This window comes from Pristiophorus japonicus, chromosome 4 (genome assembly GCF_044704955.1).
Source record: "Pristiophorus japonicus isolate sPriJap1 chromosome 4, sPriJap1.hap1, whole genome shotgun sequence".
In the NCBI taxonomy this organism is placed as follows: domain Eukaryota; kingdom Metazoa; phylum Chordata; class Chondrichthyes; family Pristiophoridae; genus Pristiophorus; species Pristiophorus japonicus.
Genome location: NC_091980.1, coordinates 157,986,429 through 158,003,664, shown reverse-complemented (window position 1 = coordinate 158,003,664; position 17,236 = coordinate 157,986,429). Strand labels below are relative to the sequence as shown.

Here is a 17,236-nt window from a genome sequence, read left to right as displayed (position 1 = left end):
TGAGAACCAGAGTCCCTGTCACAGGTGGGACAGATAGTCGTTGAGGGAAGGGGTGGTGGGACTGGTTTGCCGCACGCTCCTTCCGCTGCCTGCGCTTGTTTTCTGCATGCTCTCGGCGATGAGACTCGAGGTGCTCAGCGCCCTCCCGGATGCACTTCCTCCACTTAGGGCGGTCTTTGGCCAGGGACTCCCAGGTGTCAGTGGGGATGTTGCACTTTATCAGGGAGGCTTTGAGGGTGTCCTTGTAACGTTTCCGCTGCCCACCTTTGGCCCGTTTGCCGTGAAGGAATTCCGAGTAGAGCGCTTACTTTGGGATTCTCGTGTCTGGCATCCACCCACCTCGCTTCTCGTTTCAATCTATCCCAGATTGAAATGAAAATGTCGGCACGTTCAGGAAGCTGACAGTGGGGAAGGTTTGAAAAATCTGTCCCAACGCTGTAAGCAACTTCTGTAGGAAGTGGTGGGATTGGAATTCCACTGGGAAGGGCCTGGAGCTGGGGATGGAAGGTGCTTCCTCCGTGATAGAGCTGTGTGTCCCGCTGAGAACAACGATGGTCGCTGCCCTGTTTATACAATTCTTCAGCTTTATAACATTTCTTGAAAGGGATGATTTATTGAGCAGTGTTTATTATTAATACTTGAGCTAATCTGTTGACACCAGACGTCTGAATTCGCTCTCTAAAGGGACAATCCTAACCATACTGGCAGTTACACACAAAGCACGTCACAGCAATGAATTAAAGAAAGACTTGCATTTATATAGCGCCTTTCATGACCACCAGACGTCTCAAAGCGCTTTACAGCCAATGAAGTACTTTTGGGGTGTAGTCACTGTTGTAATGTGGGAAACGCGGCAGCCAATTTGCACAGCAAGCTCCCACAAACAGCAATGCGATAATGACCAGATAATCTGCTTTTTCGTTATGTTGATTGAGGGATAAATATTGGCCAGGACACCAGGGATAACTCCCCAGCTTATCTTCGAAGAAATAGTGCCATGGGATCTTTTACATATACCCGAGAGAGCAGACGGGGCCTCGGTTTAACATCTCATCTGAAAGACAGCACCTCCGACCGTGCGGCGTTCCCTCAGCACTGCACTGGGAGTGTCAGCCTAGATTTATGTGCTCAAGTCCCTGGAGTGGGACTTGAACCCACAACCTTCTGACTCAGAGGTGAGGGTGCTACCCACTGAGTGACAGCTGACACTTACCTCTGTCTGCAAATGGAGTCGTTGTTCTGGTCACAGGAATGTGATGTTAATCCTGTTTTGGATGAGGGAAGCATGTTGGCCAGAATACCATAGTACAGGGCCCACATCCCTCCGCCCCTCCCCTCCCCTGCCCCGTGCCCTGGGAAGTGATCGTTCCCCAGGTGTGAATCCAGTACATACAGTGACATTAGAAAGAAAGACTTGCATTTATTTAGCGCCTTTCACGACCTCAGGATGTCCAAAAGCTCTTTACAGCCAATGAAGTACTGTTGTAATGTGGGAAACGCGGCAGCCAATTTGCGCACAGCAAACTCCCACAAACAGCAATGTGATAATGACCAGATAATCTGATCCAGGTGTTGATTGAGGGATAAATATTGGGCAGGACACCGGGGAGAACTCCCCTGCTCCTCTTCGAATAAGTGCCGTGGGATCTTTTATGTACTTAAAAAGAAAAGTACTGAGAGCTTCTGCATCATCAAAGTGAAGCAATGAAAGGGTTAAACTCCGACCCAATGCCAAAGCATTGGTCACATTAGAAATCTGGGGGGAATAGAATTGGAATGCATTGTACCAAAGATTCCCAGCCAAGAGGAAATGCCCTCCACTGTCCAAAAATAGCAAGCAGTCGAAATATAATTATGAATATATCCGTTATATTCCTGTTTGGGTACCTTGAGTTCAGAGCTGTTTTACAATGCACTGCTGGCGATTCAAAGTCCTTTTACATACTAGACCTCAAGGACCATCAACAGGTCAGGACCTTCAAAGGAGCATACCATGTCACGGTACAGTGCGTGCTGTGAAGAGGGCGACTGGACTGGACATCACCAAAATCCAGGTCACTGATTGGAGCGTGGGCAGGTACAGCAGGAGCGGTGAGGTTGGGGCGCAGGAGTGGCGCGTGATCGTGGAGCAATGCGATCGGGGCCCGGAAGAGGCAAGGGCCCAGTGGCAGCACGGGCCAGCCCACACTGATATGTGTCCGCACTAGGTCCTGGTTAACCCTTGCCACTGGACCAAGACCTAGCTCTGTCAAGCCCGTGTGGTGGCTGGTGTGCAAAAAAATCCACGCACAGGCACCTTCCACCCTTCAGGATGTAGTTCGGGATCTGGAATATTGGGTCCTTCATTGAAACACCTGTGAATTTATCCTTTTTTGGCGTGGAAGCAAGTCATCCTTCGAGGGACTGCCTGTGATGATGATGACATGATAGAAAATTGAGTTATCCAAAATTAAATAATGTAAATAACACAGAAAAGCATTTAATGCTAATTTGAATGAAGCAATTGTTTGAATTAAGCTACTTTGAATTGAGTGTGGATGATACTCAGTGTATCTCAGTATCTCGGTCTCGTCTCCCCACGATTCTGGATGTTTAAAATTTCCAATCTCGGCCGTTGGAGTTGCTTGGAGGGAAGGAGAGAAAAACAACGTTATCTCCAGTGACCTGGCCACGATTTATGACTCCACCAACATCATAGGAACATAGGAACAGGAGGAGGCCATTGAGCCTCTTGAGCCTGTTCCACCATTCAATGAGATCATGGCTGATCTGTGGCCTAACTCCATATACCCATTGGTCCATATCCCTCAATGCCTTTGGTCAACAAAAATCTACCAATCTCCGATTTAAAATGAACAATTGACCTCGCATCAATTGCTGTTTGCAGAAGAGAGTTCCAAACTTCTACCATCCCTTGTGTGTAGAAGTGTTTCCTCATTTCTCTTCTGAAAGACTGGCTCTAATTTTTAGACTGTGCTCCCTCGTCCCAGAGTCCCCAACCAGCGGAAATAGTCTAACTCTATCTGTTCCCCTCAATATCCTGAAAACTTCGATCAGATCACTGCTTAACCCTAATTTGTTTAATCTCTCCTCGTAACTTAACCCTTGGAGTCCAGGTATCATTCTGGTAAACCTACGCTGCACTCCCTCCAAGGCCAATATATCCTCCCTAAGGTGTGGTGCTCACAGTGCTCCAGGTGTGGTCTAACCAGGGCTTTGTATAGCTGCAGCATAACTTCTACCCCCTGGTACTCTAGTCCTCTAGATTTAAAGGCCAGCATTCCATTAGCCTGTTTGATTATTTTCTGAACCTATTCGTGGCATTTTAATGATCTGTGTATCTGGGCCCCCAAGTCTCTTTGGATCTCTGCTGTTTTTAGCTTTTCACCATTTAGAAAGTATCCTTTATCGGTCCAAAGTGAATGACCTCGGACCTAAAGAGTATCACTATAACAAGTTATCTGATCATTGCTGTTTGTGGGAGCTTACTGTGCGCAAATTGGCTGCCGACTTTCCTATATTACTGCAGGGACTACACTTCAAAAGCATTTCATTGGTTTTGAAACACTTTGGGACACCCTGAGGTCATGAAAGGCACTATATAAATGCAGTCCTTTCTTTTCAGACAGCTGCTCTGACAGGGGATAGGTCCCCTGCCCTTTCTCCTTTGGGAGAAAGCAGAGGACTTAGAGAAGATAAACAGGGAGGGGGATTCAGATTAAGGAGTTAACATGGGGAACATTTATCCGTTAATGGTTTCCCTGCCCCTTTGGAGTTCAGACATACGTGCAGGAAAGCGATAGCCACTTTGGCGCGGTGAGGCTGCGAATGTGCCTGTTGTGGGTCAATGAGTAACTGAGTGAGGATTCTGACTGACTGATGCTTCTGTTGTTGCAGCTGAGAAGGTGTCTTCGCTGGGGAGAGACTGGCACAAGTTCTGTCTGAAATGTGAGCGATGCAACAAGATCCTGTCAGCAGGCAGCCACGCCTCGGTGAGTACCTCCCGCTGGGACCTCCGTAACCCACTGGGACCTCCATAACCCATTGGGACCTCCGTAACCCGCTGGGACCCCTGTAACCAGCTAGCGAGGGGCAGAAGGCCCAATGTGAAAGTTAGCAGTTCCCCGTCAAACTCTCTGTTCACATGCACACATCTTACACCTCATACCCACACACCCCACCTACACACACCCACACACACACCCACACACACCCACACACACCCACACACACCCGACACACACCCGACACTGACACCTCACGCCTACACACATTGTAATGTATTTGCTTCATGGGTTCTTTGCTTAAGAATTCACAACAACACATTGCTATTAAGAACTAGTTGGTTTATTAGCAAAGGTTTAACAATCGCACTACATATTACCAGTTCATCCATCAGGCTCACAACCACCTGCCCCACCGTGGATCCCCCGAACCCAACTGGCTGAGGTTTTATTGAGTCTTGTGAACATCGTGTGATTGGCTAAGCCACTCCCAACTCAAGCATACTCGCAGGTACATACATTACAGACACCCCCACACACACCCACCCACACTCACACACTCACACACTCTCACACACACACACACCCACACAGACACACACCCACATACCCACACACCCACACACACACACCCATTCACACACACCCATTCACACACACACCCACACACACACACCCACACACACACACCCATTCACACACCCACACACACACACACACACACACCCACACACACACACCCATTCACACACACACCCCACACACACACACACTCACACTCATACTCACACACACACACCCACACAACACACCCACACAACACACCCACACAACACACCCTCACAACACACCCACACACTTTTTAAATGTGGTGAGGGTTTCTGCCTCTACCACCCTTTCAGGCAGTGGGTTCCAGACCCCCACCACCCTCTGGGTGAAGAAATGTCTCCTCAAATCCCCTCTAATCCTCCCAATTACTTTAAATCTATGCCCCCTGGTTGTTGACCCCTCTGCAAAGGGAAACGGGTTAGTCCTATCCACTCTATCCAGACCCCTCATAGTTTTATTGTGGGGGTAAGAATTGGTTTGCATTGTGCCTGTTTCTCGGCGTGACGCTGACAAATCTAGCAATGGCGAATGTGTGTGTGTTCCGGCCGCCGCAGAAACCGTTGGGCCCATTTATTTAGGTGTCCCTGGCGGTCGCCTATGCTACCTTGGGGCCTAATGCCTATTAAAGGAGCCCTCTGGGAAATGTGTTTCTGATGAGCCTCCGTCCAATCAGAGACCTCTCCCTCCATGACCAGCAACTGAGAGCAGAGATTGTAAAATAGGCGCGATGACAGCAGTGAAGGAGAGATTGACCCGTTCAAAGGGATCTGAAGAAATGAAGTGAATGAGCTGAGGCCTGGGAGAGAGAATTTAATGTGAGAGATGTGAGGCAATGAATGTTGGGAGAGGAACTATTAAACCATCATCATCATAGGCAGCCCCTTGAAACAACGATGACTTCCTTCCACACCAGAAAAGGATGAGTTCACAGGTGTTTCAATGAAGGACCTAATATTCCAGATCCTGAACTACATCCTGAAGGGTGGAAGATGCCTGTGCGTGGATTTTAACGTGTGGTAATCATTACACTCCAGCCACCACACGGGCTTGACAGAGCTAGGCCTTGGTCCAGTGGCAAGGGTTACCCAGGATGACTGGAGACCAGCTCTGCTGCACAGACCTAGTGCGCACACATATCACAGTGTGGGCTGGCCCGTGCTTCCCCCGGGCCCTCGGTTCTTCTGGGCCCAAACTCATGCTTCTCCGATCACATTATTAACTATTAAACATAGACACGATGAATAGGTGTCCATTAATAAAGATGATTTGGGCATGATTATTGCAACGTATGCTCTTGAAAGTATGAGCTGTTGCGTTGGGAGTGGCTTAGCCAGTCACGTGATGTTCACAAGACTCAATAAAACCCCAGCCAGTTGGGTTCAGGGGATCCACGATGAGGCAGGTGGCTGAGTGCCTGGTGGATGAACTGGTAATGTGTAGTGAGATTGTTAAACCTTTTGCTAATAAACCAACTAGTTCTTAACAGTGATGTGTTGCTAGGAATTCTTAAGCAAAGAACCCGTGGAGCAAATACATTACAACTAGTGATGTATCTGGTCACTGTATAACTATCGGGAATTGCTGAACAGGCAGGGTCTAGAGAAGAGACGGCTGAGTGGTGAGATGTTGAAGGGTTTGATTGGGTAAACGTAGAGAAGCTAGGCTGGTAGCAGGGGAGGGGAGATCGCACGAGCTGGGGGACGGGGGGGGGTGTGCGGGGGTGGAGATTGCTGCGGGTGCGTGGAGCAGGTAAGTTGGACCCAGTCGCTAAGTGGAAAGGCACTTACCACCTGCTCGCCTCCCTTTAGCTGCCAGGTTTCCCAAGGCCCAAGAAACCTGGCCGGTGAGTGTGAAATTTAATATGTTCTTTAAATATGAGGCACACAGCCTCATTGTAATATTTAAATGACCACCCTGCCGCCTGTGACTGGGGTGAATGGCCACCCACCCACCCGTCCCGTCCCGCCTCCATTAAAGCCGCACAGGGGCCGGTTGAAGTTGGGATTCAGGTTTTTAACATTTTTACATCCCACCCGACCAAAATCCATCCATTTTCGGAGGTTAAAATCACCCCCCGCACCCCCGATGTTTCCACTTGTGGGAGAGTCCAAAACCAGAGGCAAGATAATCTCTAATAAACCCAATACGGAATCCAGAAGAAACCTCTTTACGGACAGAGTGGTTAGAATGCGGAATTTGCTGTGGCAAGGTATAGTTAATGCGAATAGCAAGGTTACGTTTAATGGGAATCCCGATGAGCACGTGAGGGAGAAAGGAGTAGAAGGATATGTTGATGGGGTGAGATGAAGGAGGGAGGGAGGAGGCTGGTCTGGAGCATAAACACCGGCACGGACCCGTTCGGCCGAATGGCTTGTATCTGTGCTGTACATTTTGTGCATTTCTTTGTAATTATAAAGGTGTCATCACTAAGGTCAATAAAGTATTAGGAAGTCATCTGTCCCTTTCAAAAATTATCCTTAAATCCTTTGACTTTGCATTTGGCCTCCCTTCCCATCTCTTTGCCTTCCCCCCCGTATCGCCTTCTCCTTCCTGCTGTACAGAGGCTTTGGTTCCGAAATTACCCTCTGTCCCAAACGGGGCGGTTAATTCGACTTAAATGGTTATTCTCCGCCCCAATCCATTTTGCAGCCACTTTAGTGGCGCACACTGAGCCACCAGGGAGGGCTCCAAACAGATCAGCGACACCGTACCCAAGAGGAGGTGCCAGGCTGCCTGCTGGCGGCCCGGCTGAACCCGTGACTGTCATTGTCGGCCGCCAATTAAACTAAAATGGCGGCCGAGGCCTAGCGCCCTTCCTGTTAAGGGCGGCGGGGCCTCCCAGACACTGGCGGCCTCTGGCCGGGAAACACTGTCGGGGGCACCGCCTGGAGTGCGTTTGCTCCCGTGGGGCAATTTCCCTCACCGCCAGGCGGTAAGGGGTCGGCAGGTACCCAACGGGGACAATTGTGGATGTGTCGGCCCATCCTCTAGCCCCATCGGGAAGGCCTCACCGTCCTATTATTGCCTCTAATGGACCTGGAGGAGGGGCAATTTTGGCCCTTGATCTCTGCATGAGGAACGCAGGGGGTTGTTCTGAATTGGAGGGAGTTGGAGGACAGATGGGAGGAAAGGGGGGAATTGGCAGAAGGAGTCATTGGATGGAGGTGAAAGGTATCATTGCGAGGATGTACAGGTGGGAGGGGTCATGGGAGGGGTCATGAGAGGGGTCATTGCGAGGGTGTACAGGTGGGAGGGGTCATTGGGAGGGGTCATTGCAAGTGGTCATTGATGGAGTCATTTGGAGGGGTCATTGGGAGGGGTCATTGGGAGGGGTCATTGGGAGGGAGTACAGGTGGGAGGGTCATTGGGAGGGAGTACAGGTGGGAGGGGTCATTGGGAGGGAGTACAGGTGGGAGGGTCATTGGGAGGGGTCATTGGGAGGGAGTACAGGTGGGAGGGTCATTGGGAGGGATCATTGGGAGGGAGTACAGGTGGGAGGGTCATTGGGAGGGGTCATTGGGAGGGAGTACAGGTGGGAGGGTCATTGGGAGGGAGTACAGGTGGGAGGGGTCATTGGGAGGGGTCATTGGGAGGGAGTACAGGTGGGAGGGTCATTGGGAGGGAGTACAGGTGGGAGGGTCATTGGGAGAGGTCATTGCGAGGGGTCATTGCGAGGGGTCATTGATGGGGTCATTGGGAGGGGTCATTGGGAGGGGTCATTGGGAGGGAGTACAGGTGGGAGGGTCATTGGGAGAGAGTACAGGTGGGAGGGGTCATTGGGAGGGAGTACAGGTGGGAGGGTCATTGGGAGGGGTCATTGGGAGGGAGTACAGGTGGGAGGGTCATTGGGAGGGATCATTGGGAGGGAGTACAGGTGGGAGGGTCATTGGGAGGGGTCATTGGGAGGGAGTACAGGTGGGAGGGGTCATTGGGAGGGGTCATTGGGAGGGGTCATTGGGAGGGAGTACAGGTGGGAGGGTCATTGGGAGGGAGTACAGGTGGGAGGGTCATTGGGAGAGGTCATTGGGAGGGAGTACAGGTGGGAGGGTCATTGGGAGGGATCATTGGGAGGGAGTACAGGTGGGAGGGGCCATTGGGAGGGGTCATTGGGAGGGAGTACAGGTGGGAGGGTCATTGGGAGGGGCCATTGGGAGGGGTCATTGGGCGGGGTCATTGGGCGGGGTCATGGGTGGGGTCATGGGAGGGGTCATTGCAAGGGTGTACAGTTGGGAGGGTGTACAGTTGGGAGGGGTCATTGGGCGGGGTCATGGGTGGGGTCATGGGAGGGGTCATTGCGAGGGTGTACAGTTGGGAGGGTGTACAGTTGGGAGGGTGTACAGTTGGGAGGGGTCATTGGGAGGGGGCCAGATGGGAGGGGGCCAGCTGAAGCTGCCGGGCTCACTGGGCTGCCAAGAACATGAATCAGGCCGTCTCCTCCCCAAAGATCCGGTGGACAAGGCACAATGCCCAGCCTGAACTGGAGCAGTGGATGTGGGCACGGACGGACGATTAGTCTCCCCAGAACCCCAGAAGCTTGCAGTGTACTGTTGCGGAGCTTGGGCTCGATGACATGCTGATCACCATGGATCGAGGGGAGTGACTGTATCCGGGGCTCTGGAGGGTCCAACAGCCTGCTCTCGGCTTCTTGCTTATCATCTTACCCCGATAGCTGACTGTGCCGATGATAAATGGTCACAATCCCCAGGAAATCAGGAAGAGAGCTTGCTTGACTGCCGGGCTGCTGCGGCACTTAGTAATAGAAGGCATGTGTTTCCAATCTCAGCCACAATATTTGTTTTGGCATTCTGGAAGCCTGCCTTCAATTGTTTCTGACAGGGCTAATCTGCAATGTGTTAAAGCCACCAGAGCCACTGAGCAGCACGGAAAGGGGCAAAAATTGTTAACCCCTTCTCGACCAAGGAGAAGCGCTGCGTATCACTGATCGCACTGTTTGAAGGCCTCATTCTATTTAGAAAATATAACAAAGCCCAGTACTCTGAGGTTTTCAAATCAATGAAAGAGTGTTTGGCCCATTGTACTGATAGATTGTCTTGTGTTAAGGAGTCTCACAAGGCTATCCATCCATCACTTCAACAGCAATGTCGAGGCATATTTTGAATACATTGTGGGATGTGGATGCTGCGTGCGAGGCCAACATTTAGCACCCAAGCCTAGCTGCCCTTGACAAGGTGGTGGTCAGCTTTCTGCCTGACTGCCACTGTCAGTGGTTTTCAACAGCTGATTCATATTGTAACCGGCACCAGACTTTATCCTTGCTGTTTGCTTATTTAATAATTGCACACGTGTTCAGTATTCAGTTTCACCTCGGTGTGGGGAATCTTTTAGAAACGATAATCCGGGACAAAACTAGCAGTCACCTGGACAAGTGTGGATTAATTAAGGAAAGCCAGCACAGATTTGTTGAAGGCAAATCGTGTTTAACCAACTGAGTTTTTGATGAGGTAACAGAGAGGGAAATGCGGTTGACGTGGTGTACATGGACTTCTAAAAGACGTTTGATAAAGTGCCACTTAATAGGCTTGCCAGCAAAGTTGAAGCCCATGGAATAAAAGGGACAGTGGCAGTATGGATACGGGATTGGCTCAGTGACAGGGAACAGAGAGTAGTGGTGAACGGTTGTTTTTCAGACTGGAGGAAGGTATACAGTGGTGTTCCCCCGGGGGTCGGTACTGGGAACACTGCTTTTCTTGATATATATTAATGACTTGGATGTGGGTGTACAGGGCATAATTTCAAAATTTGCAGATGACACAAAACTTGGAAGTATAGTGAACAGTGAGGTGGATAGTGAGAGACTTCAGGAGGATATCGACAGGCTGGTGGGATGGGCAGACACGTGGCAGATGGAATTTAAAGCAGAAAAGTGCAAAGTGATATATTTTGGTAGAAAGAATGGGGAGAGGCAATAGAAACTAAAGGGTTCTAAAGGGGGTGCATGAACAGAGAGACCTGGGGGTGTATGAGCACAAATCGTTGAAGGTGACAGGGCAGGTTGAGAAAGCGGTTATAAAAGCATACGGGAGCCTGGGCTTCATAAATAGAGGCATAGAGTACAAAAGCAAGGAAGTTTTGATGAACCTTTATAAAACACTGGTTCGGCCTCAACTGGAATATTGTGTCCAATTCTGAGAGTCGCACTTTAGGAAGGATGTGAAGGTCTTAGAGAGGGTGCAGAAAAGGTTTACAAGACTGGTTCCAGGGATGAGGGACTTCAGTTACGTGGATAGACTGGAGAAGCTGGGGTTGTTCTCCTTGGAGCAGAGAAGGTTGAGAGGAGATTTGATCGAGGTGTTCAAAATCATGAGGGGTCTGGACAGAGTAGACTGAGAGAAACTGTTTCCATTGGCAGAAGGGTCGAGAACCAGAGGACACAGATTTAAGGTGCTTAGCAGAAGAACCAAAGGCGAAATGAGGAAAAAATGACTATGCTGCGAGTGATTAGGATCTGGAATGCACGGCCTGAAAGGGCGGTGGAGGCAGACTCAATCGTGGCTTTCAAGAGGGAGTTGGATAAGTACCTGAGAGAATTGAAAATTTGCAGGGCTACGGGGAAAGGGCGGGGGAATGGGACTGGCTGAAGTGCTCTTGTAGAGAGCCGGCACGGACTCGACAGGCCGAATGGCCTCCTTCTGTGCTGTAACCATTCTATGATTCCATTTTATTTTCATGATCAGTCAGACCATTGGCTGGCAGGGTGATCTGGAGGTGGGTGGGTCGACTCCCAGACCCCACCCCCCACCCCTGCCCAGATAGGCCTGACCTTTCAGGTCCCTTTATTGAGCCAGCCAGTCTGGCTCATATCAACAAGTGGAGTAGAGCAGGTCTGCCCAATACCGATAGCAGGTGACCGAGGCTGGCAGACGGTTGACTTGGTTTGAACTTCCACTGCCCAGTGTGTCAATCTGGAGTCACCTCAACTCCTCTGCCTCAGGAAGCTGGTCAATGTGGTGTCAGCCATGGCTCAGTGATAACACACTCGCCCATGAGTCATAAGGTCGTGGGTTCGTTGAGCACACAATCCAGGTTGACATAAGAACATAATAAATAGGAGCAGGAGTAGGCCTCGAGCCTGCTCCGCCATTTAATAAGATCTTGGCTGATTTCACCCTCAACTCCACTTTCCCACCTGATCCCCATATACCTCAGAGTCCAAACCTCTATCAGTCTCAGCCTCAAATATACTCAAAGACTGAGCCTCCACAGCCCTCTAAGGTAGAAAATTCCAAAGATTCACCATTCTGAGTGAAAACATTTCTCCTCATCTCAGTCCTAAATGGCCAACCCCTTATCCTGAGAATGTGCCCCCTAGTTCGAGATTCTCCAGCCAAGGGAAAGGCCTCTCAGCATCTGAGTGTAGTACCTATCTGGGTAACGAAGATGCTTTAAACTGGGAATTAGTCTAGTGACCCTCCTCTGCACCCCTTCCAAAGCCTTAATATCAACCACCATTTGAGGAGACTGAAACTGGACACAGTATTCCTAGTGACAGGATCACTACCACTTCTCTCGAACCCTCCACAGTCTCTAAATTGTCCAACAACCAGTTCTGGATGAGCAGAAATTTTCTCCAATTGAATATTGTGAAGACCGAAGCCATCGATTCCGTTCCCTAGCCACTGACTCCATCCATCTCCCCAACTCCTGTTTGAGACTGATCCAGACTGTTCGCAACCTTGGTGTCGTATTTGACCCTGAAATGAGCTTTCGACCACATATCCGCAGCATAACTAAGACCGCCTATTTCCACCTCCATAACATCGCCCGTCTCCGCCCTTTCCTCAGCTCATCTGCTGCTGAAGCCCACATCCATGCCTTTGTTACCTCTAGATTTGACTATTCCAACGCACTCCTGGCTGGCCTCCCACATTCTACCCTACGTATACTAGAGGTGATCCAAAACTCGGCTGACTGTGTCCTAACTCGCACCAAGTCCCGCTCACCCATCACCCCTGTGCTCGCTGACCTACATTGGCTCCCAGTTAAGCCACGCTTCGATTTCAAAATTCTCATCCTTATTTTCAAATCCATCCATGGCCTTGCCCCTCCCTATCTCTGTAATCTCCTTCAGCCCCACAACCCCCCGAGATGTCTGCGCTCCTCTAATTCTGTCCTCCTGAGCATCCCTGATTATAATCGCTCAACCATCGGTGGCCATGCCTTCTGTTGTCTAGGCCCCAAGCTCTGGAATTCCCTCCCTAAACCTCTCCACCTCTCTACCTCTCTTTCCTCCTTCAAGACGCTTCTTAAAACATACCTTGGTCACCTGCACTAATTTCTACTTATGCGGCTCGGTGTCAAATGTTTATCGCATAATACTCCTGTGAAGCGCCTTGGGACGTTTCACTACGTTAAAGGCGCTATATAAATACAAGTTGTTGTTGTTGAGGCCTGATAAAGGTCTTGTACAAGGACAAAATAGTGTCCTTAAAATTGCAAGAACCAATTTCTGAAGGACAAGGTCAAACCTAATGGATGAAAGGAATAATTTCAACAGGTACAGGGAATGAAATGTAGGGAAGATTAAAGAGAATAAAGATAAGTACTCGAAGGGTTAACAGGGCAGCAGTCCCTGGTAGCTATGTTACGACTATTTACATGTATGTAAGCCTCAAAATTACTGTGGGCACCATTACAGGATGAAAGCTTTACTCCAGTCATGTGATAATCCTCGGGCCATGATTTGAATACGGGCATTTTCCCTGTTTATTTTAAGTGGGCTGACGTCTCCTGTAACATCGCACATGAAGGAATGTCGTCTGTCCATTGATCTCACCAACTGTAATTTCAAGGCTCCAGTGATCGCAGGAGCAGATGGGTCTGTTATATCCTACGGAAAAAAAAAAATAGAATCCCGGGCTTTATGAATAGAGTTCAAAAGCAAGGAAGTTACACTAAACCTATATACAACCCGGGTTAGGCCCCAGCTGGAGTATTGTGTTCAGCTCTGGGCACCATGCTTTAGGAAGGATGTCAGGGCCTTGGAGAGGGTGCAGAGGGGATTTACTAGGCCGGTGCCAGGGATGAAAGACTTCAGTTACATGCAGAGACTGGAGAAGCTGGGATTGCTCTCCTTGGAGCAGAGAAGGTTAAGGGAAGAGTTAATAGAGGCGTTCACAATTATGAGGAGTTGTGATCGAGTAAATAAGGAGAGACAGTTTCCACTGGCGAGGGGGAGTCGATAACCAGAGGACACAGATTTAAGATAATTGACAAAAGAACCTGGGCAAGAATTGAGAATGTTTTTATGCAGCGAGTTATGATCGGGAACGCGCAGCCTGAAAGGGTGGTGGGAGCAGATTCAACAGTGACTTTCAAAAAAGAATTGGATAAATACTGAAAAAGGAAAAATTAGCAGGGCTATGGGGAAGGAGCAGGGGAGTGGAACTAATGGGACAGCTCTTTCAGAGAGCCGGCACAGGCACGATGGGCTGAATGGCTTCCTCCTGCGCTGCGAGATTTTATGATCCCTTTGAAGCGATTTTAGCGGGGAGCATCTGGAAATTTGAGATACATTTTGCGAATTCTTCGAGTCGGTCTTGGCTGCGGACACATTTCAGACAGAGTCACACTGTCTCTGGAGAGTGTAACAGGTGCAGAGACCAACTATGCCAGTGGGTGACAAAGAAATAGCGACGCATTCGATCAGGTGGGGTGGTCCTAGAACCCTCAGGGACGTAAGTGCGGAAATAGCTCAGGAACATTAAGTGTGGTGCAGTTCCCCAGGGCTTTCTGCTGAGTAACACACTGTGACACAGCCCGATACAGTGATATCGGAGACACAGTCAGGCATCATCATCATCAGAGGCAGTCCCTCGGAATCGAGGAAGACTTGCTTCCACTCTAAAAATGAGTCCTTAGGTGGCTGAACAGTCCAATACGAGAGCCACAGTTCCTGTCACAGTTGGGACAGACAGTAGTTGAGGGAAGGGGTGGGTGGGACTGGTTTGCCGCACGCTCTTTCCGCTCCCTGTGCTTGATTTCTGCATGCTCTCGGCGATGAGACTCGAGGTGCTCAGAGCCCTCCCGGATGCACTTCCTCCACTTAGGGCGGTTTTTGGCCAGGGACTCCCAGGTGTCAGTGGGGATGTTGCACTTTATCAGGGTCTACAGGGCTGTAGTAATACCCGCTCTCCTGTACGGCTCAGAGACATGGACCATGTACAGTCGACACCTCAAGTCACTGGAGAAATACCACCAACGATGCCTCCGCAAGATCCTACAAATCCCCTGGGAGGACAGATGCACCAACATTAGCGTCCTCGACCAGGCCAACATCCCCAGCATTGAAGCACTGACCACATTCGACCAGCTTTGCTGGGCGGGCCACATTGTCCGCATGCCCGACACGAGACTTCCAAAGCAAGCGCTCTACTCGGAACTCCTTCATGGCAAACGAGCCCCAGGTGGGCAGCGGAAACATTACAGGGGCAGCCTCAAAGCCTCCCTGATAAAGTGCAACTGCCCGGCACGGTGATATGGGAGACACTGTCGGGCACGGTGATATGGGAGACACTGCCGAGCACGGTGATATGGGAGACACTGTCGGGCACGGTGATATGGGAGACACTGCCGAGCACGGTGATATGGGAGACACTGTCGGGCACGGTGATATGGGAGACACTGTCGGGCACGGTGATATGGGAGACACTGTCAGGCACGGTGATATGGGAGACACTGTCAGGCACGGTGATATGGGAGACACTGTCAGGCACGGTGATATGGGAGACACTGTCAGGCACGGTGATGTGGGAGACACTGTCAGGCACGGTGATATGGGAGACACTGCCGAGCACGGTGATATGGGAGACACTGCCGAGCACGGTGATATGGGAGACACTGTCAGGCACGGTGATATGGGAGACACTGTCAGGCACGGTGATGTGGGAGACACTGTCAGGCACGGTGATATGGGAGACACTGCCGAGCACGGTGATATGGGAGACACTGCCGAGCACGGTGATATGGGAGACACTGTCGGGCACGGTGATATGGGAGACACTGTCGAGCACGGTGATATGGGAGACACTGCCGAGCACGGTGATATGGGAGACACTGCCGGGCACGGTGATATGGGAGACACTGTCAGGCACGGTGATATGGGAGACACTGTCAGGCACGGTGATATGGGAGACACTGCCGAGCACGGTGATATGGGAGACACTGCCGAGCACGGTGATATGGGAGACACTGCCGAGCACGGTGATATGGGAGACACTGCCGGGCACGGTGATATGGGAGACACTGTCAGGCACGGTGATATGGGAGACACTGTCAGGCACGGTGATATGGGAGACACTGCCGAGCACGGTGATATGGGAGACACTGTCGGGCACGGTGATATGGGAGACACTGCCGGGCACGGTGATGTGGGAGACACTGTCAGGCACGGTGATATGGGAGACACTGTCAGGCACGGTGATATGGGAGACACTGTCAGGCACGGTGATATGGGAGACACTGTCAGGCACGGTGATATGGGAGACACTGTCAGGCACGGTGATGTGGGAGACACTGTCAGGCACGGTGATATGGGAGACACTGCCGAGCACGGTGATATGGGAGACACTGTCAGGCACGGTGATGTGGGAGACACTGTCAGGCACGGTGATATGGGAGACACTGCCGAGCACGGTGATATGGGAGACACTGTCGGGCACGGTGATATGGGAGACACTGCCGGGCACGGTGATATGGGAGACACTGTCAGGCACGGTGATATGGGAGACACTGTCAGGCACGGTGATATGGGAGACACTGTCAGGCACGGTGATATGGGAGACACTGCTGGGCACGGTGATATGGGAGACACTGTCAGGCACGGTGATGTGGGAGACACTGCCGAGCACGGTGATATGGGAGACACTGTCAGGCACGGTGATATGGGAGACACTGTCAGGCACGGTGATGTGGGAGACACTGCCGAGCACGGTGATATGGGAGACACTGTCAGGCACGGTGATATGGGAGACACTGTCAGGCACGGTGATATGGGAGACACTGTCAGGCACGGTGATATGGGAGACACTGCTGGGCACGGTGATATGGGAGACACTGTCAGGCACGGTGATGTGGGAGACACTGCCGAGCACGGTGATATGGGAGACACTGCCGAGCACGGTGATATGGGAGACACTGTCAGGCACGGTGATATGGGAGACACTGCCGAGCACGGTGATATGGGAGACACTGTCAGGCACGGTGATATGGGAGACACTGTCGGGCACGGTGATATGGGAGACACTGCCGAGCACGGTGATATGGGAGACACTGTCGGGCACGGTGATATGGGAGACACTGTCAGGCACGGTGATATGGGAGACACTGTCAGGCACGGTGATATGGGAGACACTGTCGGGCACGGTGATATGGGAGACACTGCCGAGCACGGTGATATGGGAGACACTGTCGGGCACGGTGATATGGGAGACACTGCCGAGCACGGTGATATGGGAGACACTGTCGGGCACGGTGATATGGGAGACACTGCCGAGCACGGTGATATGGGAGACACTGTCGGGCACGGTGATATGGGAGACACTGCCGGGCACGGTGATATGGGAGACACTGTCAGGCACGGTGATATGGGAGACACTGCCGAGCAC

General features: G+C 51.0%; 1 protein-coding gene across 1 annotated transcript in view; it reads left to right on the top strand.

Annotated features, from left to right (window-relative positions):
- The window catches only part of crip2 (cysteine-rich protein 2), a 75,725-nt gene that overhangs the window by 30,088 nt on the left and 28,401 nt on the right, over positions 1 to 17,236 (top strand). The window contains exon 2 of the mRNA XM_070878719.1: positions 3,898 to 3,992. Coding sequence (XP_070734820.1) covers positions 3,898 to 3,992 — 95 coding nt within the window. The remainder of the gene's footprint in view (positions 1 to 3,897; positions 3,993 to 17,236) is intronic.